This window comes from Cupressus sempervirens, chromosome 4 (genome assembly GCF_028749045.1).
Source record: "Cupressus sempervirens isolate cs-2001-9-10 chromosome 4, ASM2874904v1, whole genome shotgun sequence".
Classification (NCBI taxonomy): domain Eukaryota; kingdom Viridiplantae; phylum Streptophyta; class Pinopsida; order Cupressales; family Cupressaceae; genus Cupressus; species Cupressus sempervirens.
Window position 1 is genome coordinate 253,282,110 of NC_143121.1, and position 20,830 is coordinate 253,302,939.

At 30.1% G+C, this 20,830-nt stretch overlaps 1 protein-coding gene across 1 annotated transcript; it reads right to left on the reverse strand.

The window, feature by feature from the left end:
• Positions 1 to 12,114: 12,114 nt before the first annotated feature.
• LOC149560940 (uncharacterized) lies at positions 12,115 to 14,804 on the reverse strand. Its single transcript, XM_089824897.1, has 3 exons — positions 14,550 to 14,804; positions 13,945 to 14,453; positions 12,115 to 13,232 (listed from the first exon to the last, which is right to left on the reverse strand). Exons 1-3 carry the CDS (start codon positions 14,629 to 14,631, stop codon positions 12,270 to 12,272), a joined length of 1,554 nt encoding a protein of 517 aa, XP_089681023.1. The 5' UTR covers positions 14,632 to 14,804; the 3' UTR covers positions 12,115 to 12,269.
• Positions 14,805 to 20,830: the final 6,026 nt, after the last annotated feature.

The following is a 20,830-nucleotide window of genomic DNA, read 5'->3' on the forward strand; positions in this document are numbered from 1 at the left end:
ATAGATGAAACACATTTAAGTTCCATGAATGCTAAATGTTGCTATTGAAACTAATCCCTCATTCGTGTTGTCCATGAATGTCATCTCTACTATAAAAAAACATACATAAGAAAGGTGTTAATTTCCCCCATACATCAACATCTTTTCTAATTATCTTCATTAATCCTTGTCAAATCCTTTAAATCAATCTTGAATCTCTATCTCACAAGCACATCTCTCCTATTGACATTTAATTAAAATACAAGGCTATTTCTCCCCTAGATATACATATCAAAGGATTTTTTCATGTGTATCTCTTCCCTATTGACATTAATTTCAAAGGCATCATTATGAACATCAACTGTAAAAAAATGTCAATAATATCAAGTGTCTAAAAATGTTATTAAATACCAGTTACCAAGATTTCTTCATGACTTAGCTCAAACACAGATACTCCTTCATAGAGGAAGCATCAAGCATCTAGTCCAAATAAATAAATAGTTTTGTAGTACCACTAAAGTGATGCAATCTCTAAATCAACTATTCAAAAGCAGGTTGGGGCATAACACTAGGCATAACTCTCAAGTACTCAAATGTATCCCTTGGTAAAGTTTTTGTAAATTTTTCTTTTATCTACTCCTTTCTAATGACATACTCTAATATAATCTCTTCCTCTGCACCTTCTTTCCCAAAAATAGATACTTGATAATTATAGATATATGTTTTTTCTTTCAATATAAATTAGGATTCTTGGACATACTCATTGTACTTGTGTTATCACAATGTATGATAATAGGCTATGTGAACTCAATTACAATATCCTTCAATTTTTTTTCATCCAAATTATTTGATTACAACTATTTTTTTCTGCTACATACTCTACTTATATGTCAGTCTCTATTAAATATAGTCTTTTTTGTTTATTAGCCAAGAAACCAATCTTCCTCCCAAGAAAAATAATTCACCACTTTTACTTTTTCTATCATCAGTGTATGAACATAAGGTAAATTCATTTGATCTATCATACCATAATCCAAAATCAAATTTACCCATCAAATAACTAAAAATTCTTTTCACTACTACATATTGTTACTCTTTGGGACCATCTTGAAATATTTCCACAATATCAATTTTGTTATCTATATCAAGTCTAGTGTGTGTTAGATATTTCAAAGCACTAATCATAGACCTATATCTTTTTTGTTCAAAAGTAGGGGTTTCATCTTTGATGGACAATTTATGACCAATAACCATAGGTGTTCCAATAGGTTTATGACTTTTCAAACCAAATATTTTCAAAAACTTTTCAAACACTCAGCTTGTGATATGAAAATGTTATCATCATTTTGCGCAATCTACAATCCCAAGAAATATTTCATCTCATCAATCATACTTATCTCAAATCAAGTCTTGTTAAAAATGCTTCACTTGATTCATCATCATCTCCAAATATTGTGTCACCCACAAATACTTCAATAATTAGTAAGTCATTTTCAATATCCTTTAAATAAAAATTACTATCTGCAATAGCTTTAGAAAATCCCCATTTTTATGAATACTTATTTAATCTCGCATACCAGGCTATAGGAGATTTTTTCAATCAATACAATTCCTTCTTCAACTTACAAACCATATTTCCTTGATTTTCCAATGGAGAACAATTAGGCTGCACTATGTATAGCTCTTCATCTATTTCACCATTCAAAAATGTTGATTTGACAACCATCTAATATAATTTGAATTTCTTGTTAGCTGCATATGTCAAAAACATTCTAACTACTTCTATTCTAGAAATGGTGAAAATATTTACTCATAGTCAATACCTTCTTTCTTTGAATAACCTTTACATACTAGTCTTACTTTATTTCTCACAACCTCATCTTGTTCACCAATTCTTGCAGCAGTGTTCTCAAAACATAGCTTAATATAGTCTCATCTTCTATCTTACCAGTAGATCCTCTAATAGAATCAACAACATCTTTTATCCTAAAGCAATATTTAGCAACATTCTCACCTTCTTGCATTCTCATATCATTGATCTTACCTCTAAGACTTTCAAATTTGGCTCTCGATACATTTGTATCACCTCCATAGATGGTGTGAAGAGTATCCCACACCTTCTTTGCACTATCACAATCCTTGATGTCATCAAACTTGACAAAACTTAGGGCAGAGGAAATCTCCAACATTTCTTGATTGTGTTCTATCTTCTTTTTTAGTCCTTCAGCATTTAGGGCTCCAACAGGATCAACATGTTCTATGATGAAGGTAGATTTTGCATGGTCTCCAAGACTTCCTAGGTGTATCTTCATCATACTTTTCCATGTAAAAAAGTTATCTCTATTAAGCTTGGGTACCTCTCTTTTTGACATCTTGACCTTTTTCTTTTCCTACCTTCAAACTAGTCCTCTTAAGTAGATGGCTATGATACCAATTGTTGGAATTGTTTAGAATAATTGAGAGGGGGGTGAATTAGTTATCCAAGGTCTAGATGTACAAATAAAAAATTTCACAACTTAGTGAATGCATACCATAAAACATATTCAACATGCATGCATCTATTAGATCATACATTAACTTAAACTTGTAGGCTACTGTCAAATCAACTTTGCCAAAATATAAGCATGAAACATAACAAATTCAATAACACATTTTACAAAATGATTTTACATGCACACCTATCAAAGGCCAATCCTATTAAAGGTTAGAATGTACACTGTTAAATGTAACCTAGTTAGAGGATTTCAATCACCCTTTTAGGAGCGAGCCTTGTTAGAGGACTTTAGATCATTCACTTGGAATGTTACCCAATCAAAGTATTTACAAATGATTGTTAGGACAACCTTAATCAAAACAATTTACCCTAGACTCGTGCAATTATTAGAAAGTAATAGTAAGGTTTGATCTAATAACAACTTACAAGTCACTTGCAGATTATAGATGTATGTTTCAATCCTCCATTCTTCTTTTCTTTCACACACTTCATCTCTAATTTCTTGTTCACCATTCAAACATCCATATCCTTAAGCCTTCTTGCTTGATTTTCCAATAGTAGTCTCTTCTATTTGGTCTTTGATGAAGAAATTTCTTAAACCTCTTATCTAAATTAAGCTCTCTAACATTGATCTCTCTTGCTTTTAACCAAACATCTCTATAAATAGAAAATTAAGATCTTTCACTAATCAGCCTATATTGTCCATTTTAGGGTTAGGTAGGGTTAGATAAGATTCAATGAATCTAACCATCTTTCTATTTTAATCCCTTCTAGAAACTTCTCCTTTAATGCTCTTTGAATTCACCTCAAAATGGTTTACCATGAATTCTGTGCCACTGACTCATCACAATTATCTTTCACATGCTTCACAAAATTCAAGAAAAAAAAAATTCAGCTCATATTCATCAAATCCACCATTTAACTTGAATATTGGTACTTGAAATCAATATGCTATCACTCGGCTTCCATATTGTTCTTTCACTTGGCTTCAACTAGATAACTCAGCAAACACTAAAGTTTACTAGTACTCAACATCAACTAAACTTTGCTTTGCTTACACTATATCACTTGAAATATGCTAAAATTTGACTTTTCTTTGCTCCAAGTGATTTTTTTCTCAACTTGCCCTAACTTTTCTCGGCACCTACTATCCACTTGATCAAGCTTGGTAGACTTAATTCTTCTTACTTGTTCTTCTAGACTTTGTCAATGTATCCAACCTTTGCAACCTTAAGTAGATAATCAATGCACTATAGTATCACTATCTTAACTGATCTTTGTACTCCATTTTCATACCATAACTTAACATTTTATCTAGTTGCCTTTATTATCTCATTTGATCAAATCCTCTTCACCAATCAAACAAATGATAGTACTCGGATCAACTAAGCAAATGTCTTACCAACAAGTAGAAGGTTTTGCATTAGTCACAAATAACTAATTGAAACACATTGTCATACTTGTATCAATCAGTTTTCAACAACTGTATCTTCATCTTTTGTTCTATTAAAAGCCTTAATTCCTTCAACAATATCTGATATTCTTCCAAAGTAAATTCTTATATATTTATCGTCGATCATCTTAGGATCTTGAAATTAACATGTCCAATTCTATAGTCAAACCTTTTTACCATGCTTATCACCTTCAAATGTAGATTGCAAATATTTACAAATTTTATGAGTTGGTTTTAAATATTTTACCTCACTATACTCATTTTTAGGAAGAGTTGTCAAGAGTCCTTCTCTAGCAAGTGTATTTCCCGTATACTTCTCTAAGGTTCGATAAAATTCTCAAAATATCTTCATCAACCACCTCCTTCTATCTCTTAGTGATGTCATTTACTTCACAAAAGATATTAAACTCATTTGAAGTAAACTCTATTAGATCTCAAACATTTAATCATTAATACATATTCATTTTCAACTCTATTCTTAAATAAATCAAACATATGAAATTCTTCATATTTTTCTAAGAAATGCTACCTACATCATTCTTGAAAAATTATCAAAAAGAATCATAGAATACCTCTCATTGTAGAAGGTTCTTGTCTTTGTAGGACCACTCAAATATGTGTCTACAATCTCCAAAATTTTTGATGTGTTAAAGTTCTTTCTTGGAAAGAAACTTTTCTTCTACCTTTCCATAACACATTCCTTGCATACCATGTTAGTAGGTTCCACAATATTAGAAAACCTTTATCATATAATGTAGTATTGATCTTCAACATGTTATCAAAATTTATATGAGAAAACCTCTTATGTAATAACTAGGTGTAATCTACCTCAGCACCTAAGCATTTCATCTTAGTAGGACTCAATTGCAAATCATTCATTTTGTCCTTGTCCTAGTACAAATCATCTTACCATATTTATCTTTGATAATGCATATCTTTTCTAGTAATATATGATGGATATCCATTGTCCACTAGTTTTCTATCACTCAAAATATTATGTTTTAAACTATGTCTTTGCGAGATATAGTACTTTGTTCACTCACTATGTCTTAACTACACCATACACTTCTTTGACCAAAAGACATTCTTTAACAAGTTTATTGGATCTTGAAGATATAAGTTCACATACTTACATTTCACACAAACCCACAGTGTCATGCTCTACCATGACAAAATCATCTTTTCTTTATAACAAGTCCTAAAATAAATTATTGAGTCACCCACGAGGAATTTCAAATTTATAATTATAATAAAAGACCATCTTAAGATATTACATTTACATGTTACATTTCAACATTACAAATTGTTTTATAATTACACATGAAATCTCAACTCACAGTCTTCATAAGTCTTCGTTCGATGCTCATCTAGATGTGCGCATTTGACCAAACTATATTTATTATGTCTTCTAGTTCTTTCAAATTTTACAATACTAGATTCTATCTCTATTAGGAGATACAATCCAAACAATAGTAACTATTATCTAGAAACAATGTCTGAACACTATCGTCAATTAATCTCAAATAACTATGTGTTGTCTTCATATTTTTGCACGCACTCTTAACCATGACATCATGACAGTCTATAGAATATTATCCCAAGTCCACATAAGCTCAATTTCACTCTGGGTTCCTTGCATAACCAAGCTATGTTTGTTTTTCTACCAGTCTTCATAGAATAACTAATATGTTGACATCAATGACAAACTCTATCATGAATGCAACACACAACCTCTAAAACACATCTCTAGCAATGTTGGGACACTCCCCCATAGGAATATCATCAAAATTAATGCTTACTTATCTATAGATAGATAGATAGATAGATAGATATCAATTTCTTCCTTACTTTTCTTATGATCCAATATGTAAGAAAGCAAGTGCACTAGTAAGCTTGTTGAATAAAATGAATGTCCTTTTGTGTGGATTTCTATTTAATTGGTTGTGTTTTTGTCTTTCACTCACAACATAAGCTATTTCTTTTATGTTTGTGTTCTCTTCTATTAGGAAAGCTACATATGAAAATGCCCGCTTAATGCCAATTTATAAGGGAAATAAGAAATATATCCAATTTTCTTCAAAAAATTAAGATAAGAAGAAGAAACAATGACACATAAAATACCATGCACACAAGATAAACACAATATACTAGATTTAATATGGGAAACCCTTTTGGGAAAAGAAACCCACCACCCAAGAACTTGAGATATATTTTTATACTACAGTAATAAATATTACATACAATGAACTATGGATTCTTATAGAGCTAATACGCTTAGATTATGTTATAGTCAACCTCATACTCCACCATTCTAGTCTTCTATTCCTAATAAATCCTACATATATTTATACACTCTATAATTTGTTATGGAAATTGGTGCATTAACTATCAAAAAACAAAATGGTTATTGGTGGCCTTAGGAGTCCTCTATTTGAAAGTACCAATGTTTACTTGTTGTTTTGATGCTCACTCCTTCAAGTAGTAATTCCTTTTGGCATCAAAATAGTCCCTTCTTCCTTCAAAAAATCCCTTCACAATTGGGATACTCCCTTTGCCACTAGGATACTCCCTCTACTATTAGGCACTCCCTTTGGTCTCTAGACAATCCTTTCTGCCTTAGAAACTCCCTTTAGCATCATGTCGATCCCTTTGGATTTGTATACTCCCTTTGCCATTGGTTTACCTCTTCAACATCTGGTGGATCTTGAATTGATAGCTAACACCATACAATATTTTTTGTACTAACCTTGACAATATATTTTACTTTACATCTCAAAGACACAATATAGGAGCATCACATGCACAAACTCACTACTTCATATTCATTGTCAAAATCATTGTACTACACATGGAAATTCACTATACATAACAAGTATCCTAAACAATACCGAGTCATTCCCAACGTCTTATATCATGCATGTCCCTAGCTCAATACATGTGTAGCACTTCAACACTAAGTTTATTACTATATTATTCTCCTAGTTTCCTTTATTTTATCAAAGTAAAAGTTTGATGAGGAGGCTTTTTTTCCTTTTCTTGTTTTGTGTCACTCTCTATTTGATAAATGCATCATCTAATTATTTAGAATTTTTTTTACAATTTGAGCATATTATAAGAACTATGGTCTATTTTTTAAGAACTACTTCTAGATTCAAATGTATTTACTTGTTAAAAATAGTTGAAACTTTTTTCATATAATCTATACAATATTTCTCCTCGATGATATAAAATATAATCTACTGGGTTTTATTATTTAGATGTCTTAAAATAGGCAAAATTTTCTATGGTTAAATATATGTCAATTGAAACCACTTTAGGTTGTCTAATAAATGGAGCATTTATTACATTTTCTTGTTATATGATCTTTAAGATTTGTAGCTTATGCATATATGAAAGAATCACAACTTAATTAAAGGTCCTTTTTCACACATTAAAAGTATTTAAATCAAATTGTGATATTTTTTAGAGTTTTCAAGGAATTAAGGAAACAATAATAATTTTATTATTGTCTAGAAACAAAGTCTTGTTTTATAACTACATTTATTTTAAGAAAAGAGAGCTCTTAAGATAAAATCAGAAAAATAAATAAAACCAAATCCTAAAGATATATTCTTATTCTAGTACATTATTTTTGCATTAAAAAATTATTAATACCAATATGCCACAAAAAATCATATATTTTTTACAATAGCATCTATTATCCACATAATCCCCATCTCCAAGTGAAACTCTTCATCACTAGAATCTTATAAATTTACAAAAATACTTATAATACATTTTTACACTAATAGTTTATGAATTTCTCTCTTTCATGAAATATCACAATGTTTGGTATTTCATCATTTCTCCAATATAGAGAAGACTTGTGACACTTCCATGTGCAAATAAGAACAAGTAATTATCAACTACTTCAATCAAACATTGAAACCTTGATCTAGTATTATAACTTTTGATGTGTAAAATTTGAAGTTTTTTCAACCTTTTCGATATTTTTTGGCACCTTCTACCAACATGATCCATCAATCAATCCATAATCAATCCACATATAATTTTTTAATAGATTTTTCATCACTATCTTTATTCCAACATGTGTTTTCATTGTAACTCTTCAAGCCAAAAATTTTACAAGGGTGAAGATCCCAACATTTATCTTCTCTATGTTCTTCTCTATGAAAAAATAATATGTAATGCATTCATTACTTTGAACTCATTTTTGCAAACTCACAATAATATAAACATCAAATCTCTCTCTCTCACTCTCACCAAATTCTAGGCATTCAAAATTTTGCCTCTAAATTGGCTTGATGTGCTCTTTCATGCCTTGCTCATGTTTTCCTAATCTAGTTCCTTTAAATCCAATTTTTTGCATAATCTTGAAGCCAATATTAGTTTTAAAACAATTTATTTTTATCATTGTGACAAACTCTATCCATACATACAAATGTGTTCTTACATTCATCTAGGTACTGTTTCCCTCAAGCTATATACATATTATAGCACTTTTTTTTTCATAAAATAATGAAGTGGCTGAAAATATCCCCCAAAAAAAATCATATCTTTTCAATAGCATAAATTATACACAACATGATAGTGTGAATCTAAAAAAAAAAAATAGAAAAGAAGTAAATCTTCTAGAAATTTCTTAATGAAAGGGGAAATAATTTTAAGCCACTCGTGCTAACCCCAAGATAAAGGACTATATGATCAAAGTGGCTCCCTAGGGGCTCATAATCTTCACGAGGAGGTAGAATTTTTGGTGGACATGGTCCTTCTCTTCATATTATTGTATTAAAGAATTGAATTTGAATGGTATTCACTACAAAATCAAAGTTTTTAAGTATGTACTAAAAAACTAGACAATATTTGATAGTTTCAATCATTTTTGAATTGAATATGCAATCTTTTTCTTTTAGATTTCTAGTAAATATTAACTATTATGGATTTGAATCAATTTCCTAAATGCAAAATGGCTTATTAAGATTTAATTTATTTTTATTAAATAGCCAACTTTTGTTTTCATTAATAGAATTTTTTTCTTTCAACAATCTATTTGATAAACATAATGCTAAATTAGGTTAGCCAGTTGGCTAAACATGAAAAACTATACATTCACTCTTGTATTATCTATTAAACATGAAAAAAATGTTATCTCAAAATGCCAAAATTAAAGCAGGACTTCTACCATCACGTAAATAAGGATTTTGTCTTCACTTCTACAAATTTTATTAGATTTCTATTATTACTATGTCAAAACATTAATTCAACTTCATTTTTATTTAATAATACAAATGAAAAATAGTTAGAATGTTAATGAAGATTCATATGTTTAATCTTACAACTTATATATGAATGCATGCATGGTATAATTTATATAGGAATTAAGCCTTTTAGTTCAATTTGATCTTCTTTATTCATATCAAAATATAGACTAAAAAAATTCCATTAGATATATTTCGCCTCAATGTAGCAATTTCCTCATAGAAAATATATTAAAAAATGTGCTTTATTTGATCTTTTATTATCCAAGTAGATTCATTTGATTTAAAGTGTTTAGGTTGGATGTTGACTTGAGGAATACCCTAATTCTATTGATTTATAATGTGTTTAGTAAGATTTACATTGGCTTGGAATAATTATCTTTCTCTTTTTCTTCTTGAGAAGTTTTATTTGATACTTTGATACAAAGTGTAAATATGTTGGACAATTAATTGAGGGATGGCCCAATTCTAATGATTTATAATGTGTATTTTAATGTTTGACCATTGGCTTGGAATAATTATCTTCCTCTTTCACTTCTTGAGAAGCTTCATTTGATACTTTGGCCAAAAAGTCTTTATGTTGGACATTGACTTGAGGGGTGGCACAATTCTAATGATTTATAATGAATTCCTTAATATTATCATTAGCTTGGAATAATTATCTTTTCAATATGGCATCAAGAAGGAACACTATTATTTCTAACTAGGGTCCTAAATGTATTTCTTTAATATAGACAAAGAAACATTAAGATCTAGTCAAATTTTAAAGAAATGGCAGAGAATATACAATTAGTCCTACTTAATTTAAAGTCCAAATAATCCACAAAACTATTTTTCAATTATTTTAGCTAATATTATTAGAGTTCATCCATACTATTGCATAATTTAGACACCAAAATAGGGGTCCTAAATGTATTTCTTTAATCAAGATAGCAAAACATTAAGATCTGGTCAAATGTATTAGAGTTAGAAATGTAGTTACCTATATTTCTAACTAGGGTCCTAAATGTATTTCTTTAATAACAACAACAAAACATTAACATCTAGTCAAATTTTAAAGAAATGCCAGTTAATATGTGATTAGTCCTAGTTACTTTATTTCTAAACAATCTAAAAAAATAGTTTTCAATTATTTTAGCCAATATTATTAGAGTTCACCCATACTGTTACACGGATAATCTCCTTACATTCTTCAACAATTTATTTCAAAATTTAAAGTGTGGTAATAATGCAAGCTTCTCCTTATTATGACAAATTGGACAACTAAAAAAGCATCTGGCATACGAAAAAACTATGATATACATTTGGAAACACCTTGGATTGAGCTTAAGTAGGCTTTCATAGGGACATCACTATTTTGTCACTCAAGTTCTTGAGCCTTATGCTTGAGCTTTATAAGCTATAGATTATCAAATCCAAGTTGAGTAAATTTAAAATATGATTTATCATTATAAATAATTTGATAATAAAATTTTATCTATGCATTAATGTCATTTTTTATATTTGACCATAAAATCTATTTACAATATATTATTTATGATTCCTCTCTAACATATTTGAGTAGGAGTCTAGTTTATGTTTTATGCACTTAATTTGGTAGCAATATTTGTAAGAAGATTCAAGAGAATACACATTATTCTAATTTTTAATATTATATATTCGTGGATAAGGTGAGGAAAATCAAAATATAGGGTCGATAAATAAAAAAACCTATATAGACACATGTGCACACACACATACACATTATTTTATTTTACAATTTTTGCTACGATTCCTAACAAAGATGAAAGACATAAATATACTTAGGGCTCAAAGAAAGAAGCACGATCTAAATTTGAATAGAAAAATCCAATGCAATGAATTGTGTGGTTCCATTGCCCCCCTAGAATTAGTTAAAATTTGGTGGGAGCTTAATTTATAGTTTTAGGAATAAAGATCTTGAATTTTGTGTTGAAATTCATGAATATAGACAAGTATGCCTTTACCCTAATGACCTCTTTATTTTAACCAAAATTTGAGATATAGATGCACCATACAATTCTATTTCCATTTTTGTACGATTTTTTATTTTTCTATTTTTCCTATTTGATAATTTCATTCACGAAAGACCTCCATTGTGCAACCTTTCAAATCACTCACATAACCTCTTAGAGAAACAAGAGAATAAAAGTTCTAATAACACAATATTGAAGTCCATCATGTACAACTCTTGATTTCTTTATATTCCAATGTTTTTTGAGAAAAATAAATATAGATCCTACATTCATTTATTTATTTTAGTTACCATCAAACAAGGTACTTGAGATGTGAAATAAATATACAAATAGGAGAATTTTTTTCCAATAGTATTTTGGATCATACTCAAGATGATAGAGCACTAACCTCATGGATTGTGAAAATTTCATATATTAATTAATTCATACATGTTCACTCCAACAACTTCATATAATCTAATATATTGTAGAATAGACAATAATTTGCATTTCCCAAATTTCTCATTTTAATAAAACCATAAATTTCTCTCATCCCCCTAAATTCATTGGAAATGACATATTTCAAAAATATGAATAAATTACTCATATAATTAACTCCATATTGATAGCATGGTAAAATAAATCAAATCTATAAAACATAAATACCTTTGATATTTTACCCTAACAACACTTTTTATTTTGTTTCTTAAACTTAATGTCTATTGAATTAGTTTATTCTATTATTCTATTACTTTTTCTCTTTTGACAAGGATCTACACCATCACAATATGCTGTATTTTCATTTCTGTTGTAAGAAAAATTTTAGAAAATAAATTTTTAATTTTTTTTTAATACATGAGTTGGAATAGTGACCATGACCACTAATCTGTAAGGAATTTCAAAATTTCACCTTTTGAACATCGTCTGATACGAACCATTTCACTTATAAACCACAACTGGTAAAATATAGATCTATAACTTCATCTCCAGAACTACATAATTGAATCATAGTACAAATAAAACTCAACATCTGATAACCATAGATGGCCTATGGTCTTAATAGATCCACCAATACATAATCATCATCGAGATAATTTGCTGTTTACAAGATCTCATACTTCTGACAAGGTCTGATAGTTCTGACGAGAACTTGTTGATAAACAACTGGTACATTGAATCCCCTCTGGTACGAGCACTGTTGACTGACTCTCCTCTACAGAGAAGGCTGTCCCATCCTTTTTGAGACTGTACCCATAAAGCCAATTAATGTATCTGGTTTTGCACGACCGCAAGTGGTCCAAAGCCCCATTGCTCTCCAGTCTGAGCCAAACACACTCCAATGCACGATCACGAAGAAAGGGATGTACACCGCGTAAAAAGTTGAATCTGGCGAGCTTTACAGAAAACATTGCAGCCAAGTAGAAGAAAACAACATTACCAGTGACGCAGATGACGGTGCATGCCCAAAACAGCACCCAAGCAAGCTTTTGACGCTTATGCGCAACCATGGTGTAGACAGCAGCCATGAAACCGTACGCTGTGAAGGCAAAGGATGCGCAAACCAGCAAGTTGGTGATAATTAAAAACAATACCTTATCTCCAGTGGTAAGAGGTGTGCTCATCTGCCACATCAGCACCACAAACAGCGACACAAAAAATGCCAGGCAATCGAAAATGAGAAACAGCTTGAAGGAATCCATTCCAACCAGAATTGGCATGCCCAACATTTTATTTGTCTCCCCATTCTCCACATTCGTCTTGAAACCGCCAGGAACAGTGAAGATCGCTGTAAATGACATTGTGGCTAACAGCACTGCCACCACTAATTCTGTGTTGCGCCTGCCATCATAAGTTTTATCCACCATGTTGATGGCATTCTCATATTTTAGGGCACTCACCTTTGGAGCACTGTAGAGGAAAGGCCTCATCTTGGGAGGATGACTAACTAGCAGTGCAATTATTCTGTAGCTTTCGTGGTACTCTGTGTTTTCTCTTGCAATGTCCAGGGCTGTTAAGCCTACCGCATTCATTGCCTCTTTGTCTATACCCGTTATATTCAGCAATGAAACCACCATCTACAGTATGCATAGATAAAAACTTATGGCATAAAAGAAATTTTGATACAAATTAGAATAATCAATCACGTACTAAAACACTTGTTGAAGAGGTCTGAAAATGGGATTACAAGTAAAGCAGGTTCAGTCATGTAGAAAACATTGTAGTTACGAAGTTTGAGTAAACACTTATAGCATAAAAGAAAATTTGATACAAATTTGAATAATCAATCACGTACTAAAACACTTGTTGAAGAGGTTTAAAAATGGGATTACAAGTAAAGCAGGTTCAATCGTGTTCAAGTAATATTGTGAACTACTACTCATCAAGCTTCAATAAGTTTGACTCAAAAAACTATATCATTCAATTTTACATAATAATATTATGACTCAAATTATTGTAGAAAACATCTACTACTTAAATAGCAGCAAATGGGGTTGCAAGCAAAGTGGATTTAGCCACAGAAGAAACTCCATAGTTAACAGCTCTCAAGTTGGAGTAGTACTGGAATGGGTGATGTCTGGGGAAGTCCGGGTGCTTCACCTATGTGAGAATCACCTAGATCCAATGAGTAGCATAAGTGTTCCATTTATTCTTATGATAGATGGATTCATGTGTGATATTAACTCTAAAACTACATAGTTAAATCCTGATAGCAATATCACAATCTATTACTTATCATTTGAACAATGAAGGAAACTGGAAGAAGGTTAAAAAAAAAATAATACTTACATGGAAGTTTTTGGTCCTTACTGCAATATGCAAAGGTGTGTCTCCAGATTCGAAGAGCTCTATCTTTGAAGAAGGATGGTTGAGTGGGATATGAGTTTCCTCAGCTCCCTCACTTATATATGGAGGCGTCTCAAGTCCTTGATTCACCAACGCTGACAAATCTACTGTCTTAATTTTATTCAAGTAATCAACAATTCGCACTTGACCAACTTGGGCAGCTAAGTGTAATACATTCATTCCACAGCCATTTGGTTCCTTAACAGCGTCTGGATTGCTCTCTATCAACACTTTTACTGCTTCGAGATGCCCCAGTTTTGCTGCTATACAAATTGGAGTTTCTTTGTGCTTATTAGTACAACAACAAAGTTTCGGCTGAAAGTTTATTAACTGCCGAATTATGTGTACATAGTTTCTCCAAACTGCCATATGTAGGGCTGTATTGCCATGTTGGTCCTTAACATTGAGTAGCTCTTCTGGATCTGAACCTAAAATACGCCGAAGCTGATCACCTGTATGTTAGACATCCGTTAACATTAGAGGAATGTCCAATAAATTACAGTAAAATATTTTATAACAAATGAATAACCAGAGAGAAGCACAATGACCTGAATCTCTTCTATTTATTGCAACTTTTAAGCTTAATGCAGCTCCAATGCTTCCGTTAGGTTGTTCATGCTCAGTTGCCATTAGTTACTCCAACTAGAATAATATCTTGTAGGAGATCGCAGTAATTTAAACTAAACTGATGGTGAACTTTCTTCGACTAGACGAGAGATAAAAGCCCACAAGTTTCAAGAAAAGTATTTAGTGCTATATAAATTGCCTCGGATTCTATTCTTATAGAAGCAACAAAAGACTCTTATGTAGCCATTTCAACAAAGTTTATAATAAATATATAGAAATCATAATTTGATTATTCTATTAATTGAATATGTCAGTGACTATTCTTCTGTATAGTGGAAATGAGACGCCCATGTGATAGATATAAAAATTATCCAAATCTAATAAATCTTCAAGTTGAATATGTACTCTTCAATTGAAATGTTTTAATCGATGAAGTTAAAAAATATATAGTATTCTTTGTCCCGAAGATCGACACGCCCATTGAAAATGTTTTAAATCTAATAATGAGACGCCCATGTGATAGATATAAAAATTATTCAAATCTAATAATCTTCAAGTTGAATATGTACTCTTCAATTGAAATGTTGTAATCGATGAAGTTAAAAAATATATAGTATTCTTTGTCCCAAAGATCGACACGCCCATTGAAAATGGGCAACACCTATCCAGCAGTAGAATATTCCTGCTACGCCCTGCCCCTCCACTGATAGTGTCAGACCGTAAATCGTACCCAAACAGGAGCCGCAGTCCAATGCTAAAAACCAGAAGTAAAATTTCACACTGTAAAGAATACCAAAAAAAACAGGCTTATCAACACGTGATAATTCAACTATTTCTGAAAATATTTATGTGTGCTTTTTTTGTATGAGACAAAATTGTGAAGTATTAATGCCTGCTAAGTTGAATGAAAGCTAACGAAATTAAATTTAAAATTGGTTTATGTTTAGCAATGATTTATTTTAAGCATTTTCTGCACAGTGCTCATATGTTAGTCATTGAATTGTTTGCGGTGTTGTGTGACATTTATTCATGGATGGTGTGGCAAGCATTTAAAAGAAAACAGCGAATGCATCCTTTAAATATAGCTTTTAAAGCTCTGATATGTTAATTTTTAGTTTATCATTATATTAATCAATTACAAATTAAGTTCATTAAATGATAATTTATTTTAAAGGGATTTAGGTTCAATTAAATGAAAACTAATTTCTTCCATTTCTAAACTAATGGTTAATTTTTAAAATCTAATTTAATTTTAATCTAAATTTTAATATAAATGTAACATTGATAAATTATTTTTAATAATTAAAAATAATGTATTATAATATTATAATATTTATATTTTAACTTTTTAAATACATTCTTTACATCATTTAATAATTAAAATATTTATTTATTTTTAAAGAGCAAAAAGTTATTTTAATAGTGAACGTTAGTTCAATGTTGATTTTGAAATATAAACATAAAAAATAAAGAAAGAATAAAACTTGTATATATATATATACCCTTTTTCATCATAATCGGTATCCAAGTTTTTCTTTTAACATTTTATTTTATTGTTTTATAATTGATATGTGGATTTCATTTAATAGATTTCTCTTAGAAATTTGATAAATTGGTGAAGGGTGCTTAAATGAACTATTATATTTTTATTAGGTTGTTTAATAGATAATCAACGCAATGAATTAAAATGAATTAAAATGGAAGAATTTAAACAGCAATAAATTTATTTTCTTTTAATTATTGCTTCCACATATGACACCTCATCGATGATGGATAACTTCTTGTCGTAAAGTTATTCATTATTTTTGTTTTAAAGTTTAGCCTTAAATTTGCAATAAATATTTGCATATGTTGTTAATTAGTAATATGTATTTTATTTAGATAACTACATAATATTACTTTTCAAATTATATTGATTGATAAAATAAATAGTTTTAGGCATGTTATCAATAACTAGATATTTATACATTGGTATTTGTTAGTTTTGAAAAACTGATATAATTGAAAACAATCAAAACTTTTGTTATCTCTATTCATCAAGATCCATTACATAAATAAGGTAGTCATATAGGAGTTTAATAACTATTATAAAATAACTACTACAACAAAAATATCTAACCTAAATTTTAAACCCTAGTGATTAATATGTTAATGCCCCCCCTTAATCAGAAACGGTTACATGAAATTATGATTATTTTGAACTCTTCAAACTTTGAGCTCAACCAGAAACATTTGTTGGTTGATCTAAACCATCTTTTAAAAGCTTGTACCTATGATATGATCTAAAATCCATTTGAACTTGCAGGGTTCAAAAATGTATACTTAAGCATGTTGTCCATTGTTAGACTTTAAATTTATATAATGAGCCTATTGCTTTGATAGGTCTCGATTTGAGATTGCACACTTTGGGTGCATAATTACTGAAAATAGCACACATTGGGTGCAATGAACTTCTATTGTTCATGTTACAATTTGATAAGAGCATACATTAGGTGCAATAGAATAACACACATTGGGTGTTACATACTTGTTCATTTGTATTACAATTTAATAAGAGCACACATTGGGTGCTATGGTGCAATAAACTTGTTTCAAAATGGTATACAATGAGTTATTGTAATTTCCCTTCATTTGAACTTGAACCTGAAAGTCACTTGAACTTGAATCTAACATAAATAGAATATCCCCCTTTGTAGATGAGAGTTAATAGAAAGATTTCACTATGAAGTTATTGAACAAGAAAAAAATTTCTTATATTTGTTGCCTTGTAATATTGTAGAACTAAGCACTGCACATCTTGAAGCAAGTCTGCCAACTATAAACAACGTCAGTCGTAGGGCTCTCTTCAATAAAACTATGTGAATTATTCACATGACCTTAATCTTAGGCCAAAGAATTGAAGTCTTTCATGCCACAAAATTTAATTTCTTTTATCTTCTTTCGTTCCTTCATGAGTAGAGTTGCACTAGAGATGTTTTCCAAAGACTCACCACATGAAACATAGTTTCGAGCTTTACCTTCTACAATAGTGTATTAAAATAAATATGCAACCATAGACTGATGAGAATCCATCATCTCCAGTGCTTGGTCTACAATCTAAACTCACACATGCACATCAGATGGTGAAATTTGTATTTGCATGATGAAATAGCTCCATTTTTAAATAATTGATTGTATGAAGGTGAAATAATGTGTACCAACACTACATACTATGAAAAATAAACATTCAATATTTCTTTTAATATCTTATGCACTTGACTGATTCTCGAGGCCACCAGATTGCTATTTTTATTTCATTTATAGACACTCGACATTGCATGCTCACACTTCTTCATGTGAATGCCCTAATGTAAAAATAGTGAACTATGGATGTTAAAGTACTGTGAGTTGTCTTCTATTTTCTTTCACCAACTCAATTTTTTTTGCATATTCATTATGGTGTGATACCCTGTCATTTGACTTGAATAAATCAGTGCCCAACAACTTGGGACACTACTGAACTCCCAACAACAAAAACCCAGAACTAAATTGTGAAAACATAAATTTGAATTAGTCAACCCTAAAAGAATTGATACACTTGGTCCAAGATAATAAAATCAATAATATGTAAAGAAATGAGTCTTTATGTGCAATCCAAGCTGAACCTTGTATTGGTTACTTGACAAATAAACAAAATTTTAATTTGTCTTTAATGTCAATTTCTTCTAAAACTCTACCAAACAATAAACATGAAACATAATCCGACTTGAAAAAATTAAATTAATACCAAAAATAATACACATCAAGCCATGACTGGAATAATGTTGAAATCTCTCTTTGAAATAGGAAAACTTTATAAATTGGATGTCAACATATGACTATCCGAGACTAATACCATCTTTTCAAAAACTGTGTAATTGTTCCATCAAATCAATATGAAGATGAATATAGTGGGTGAAAAAAAAATTCCTTTTATAAACACCAATATACCATTATTTTCCAAATGGTGAATCAATTTAATATCGATCAGCAAGAGTCATACTTATTACATATTTCAACTCTAGCATAGTAGGAAAATCAAAATCATTGCATAAAAAAACTTTTAGAAATTTTGAAGCAAATAGATGGGGCTGGTAATGGGTCTACATTATGCCTACAAATGTTGTACCCTTGATTTCCACATAGTCACCAATAGCCTACTCTGATACCACTGTTAGTCCCAAAAATTTGATATTGAAAACAATCAAAACTTTTGTTATCTCTATTCATCAAGATCCATTACATAAATAAGGCAGTCATATAACAATTTAATAACTATTATAAAATAGCTACTACAACTTAAATATCTAACCTAACTTTTAAACCCTAATTATTAATACATTAACACTATTGAGTTATATTCCAAAGGTTCATTTTGGTGAAAGGTTTGATTATTTTTAAATTTTATACAGTTTGATATTTTGATTAAGGATCTTTATAGAAATGAATTCAATAATGTTGAGTATAGACTTAATTGACTATTTGAAAGAGTGTCATATATATATATATATATATATATATATCTGTGTGTGTGTGTGTGTGTGTGTGTGTGTGTGTGTGTGTGTTTACCACCAACCGTCAAAACAAGTTTTATTCTTTTTTTATTTTTATGTTTATATTTCAAAATCAACATTGAAGTAACCTTCACTATTAAAATAATTTTTTTCTCTTTAAAAATAAGTAAATATTTTAATTATTAAATGATGTAAAGAATGTATCTAAAAAGTTAAAATATAAATATTATAGTATTATAATACATTATTTTTAATTATTAAAAATAATTTATCAATATTAAATTTATACTAAAATTTAGATTAAAATTAAATTAGATTTTAAAAATTAACCATTAGTTTAGAAATGGAAGAAATTACTTTTCATTTAATTGAACCTAAATCCCTTTAAAATAAATCATCATTTAATAAACTTAATTTGTAATTGATTAATTTAAAGATAAACTAAAACTTAACATATCAGAGCTTTAAAAGCTATATTTAAAGGATGCATTCACTGTTTTCTTTTAAATGCCTGCTAGACCATCCGTGAATAAATGTCACACAACACCGCAAACAATTCAATGACTAACATATGAGCATTGTGCAGAAGATGCTTAAATAAATCATTTCTAAACATAAATCAATTTTAAATTTAATTTCGTTAGCTTTCATTTAACTTAGCAAGCATTAATACTTCACAATTATGTCTCATACGAAAAGCACACATAAATAAATACCTTTCCAAGCCTTCACACGGGGAAATTTTAAGTTGACTGACTGCACCAAATGCAATAGTAAAAGTATTTTCAGAAATAGTTGAATTATCACATGTTGATAAGCCTATTTTTTTTTTTGGTATTCTTTACACTGTGAAATTGTATTTCTGGTTTTTAGCATTAGACTGTGGCTCCTGTTTGGGTACAATTTATAGTCTGACACTATCAGTGGAGGGGCAGGACGTAGCAGGAATATTCATGGCATTCAACAAACTCAAAAATCCAGGCAATCGATTCTACTGCCTGGATAGTCGTTACCTTGAAAATGTTTTAAATCTAATATTGAGACACCCACGTGATAGATATAAAAATTATCCAAATCTAATAATCTTCAAGTTGAATATGTTCTCTTCAATTGAAATGTTTTAATCGATGAAGTTAAAAAATATATAGTATTCTTTGTCTCGAATATCGACACGCATGGTCTCAAGGCGGTGCGGTACTAGGATGTCTGCCATAGTGATGGAACACAAGCATGGTTTGTAGAGGATGTGGGGCTGGGAGCCCGTGGCTATACAGCCACAAAAATGCACTTCCTTTACATTGCTTTTTCTAACTTTTCAAAAAAAATTCTATGTCCTCTCCTTCATAAGGAAGTGCATTTTCGTGGTTGTATAGACATTGCCAAGCTGGGATGTCCACTCCATTGTCCCCCATTCTCACACCTACTCTACAAATTGATATTTCTTTTATGACTGCATATGTTGAGCCGTGAAAGCTACTTGGATTTCATTTCATGGATGTGATATTTTTATAAATTTAATTTTGTTGGATGTATTGTTAGTGGTAAGGATTATATATAAACATACTGAAAGATAAATTAAGAATCTTAATTATGTGGATCTTAAAATCTTGTACGAAAACTTCAAATTACTTTTATTCTTTTACAACATCTTATTTAACAAGTTCTATAGTTACAATTAATGTTTGATTATTAAAATCATGAAATATAATTTCAAAATCATATGTTGTTTT

Coding starts and splice junctions, on each gene's coding strand:
- LOC149560940 (XM_089824897.1), bottom strand. CDS start 14,631: ATGGCAACTGAGCATGAACAACCTAACGGAAGCATTGGAGCTGCATTA. Junction 14,454..14,549: donor AATAAATAGAAGAGATTCAG/GTCATTGTGCTT, acceptor TCTAACATACAG/GTGATCAGCTTCGGCGTATT. Junction 13,233..13,944: donor TAAGGACCAAAAACTTCCAT/GTAAGTATTATT, acceptor TGCATACTGTAG/ATGGTGGTTTCATTGCTGAA.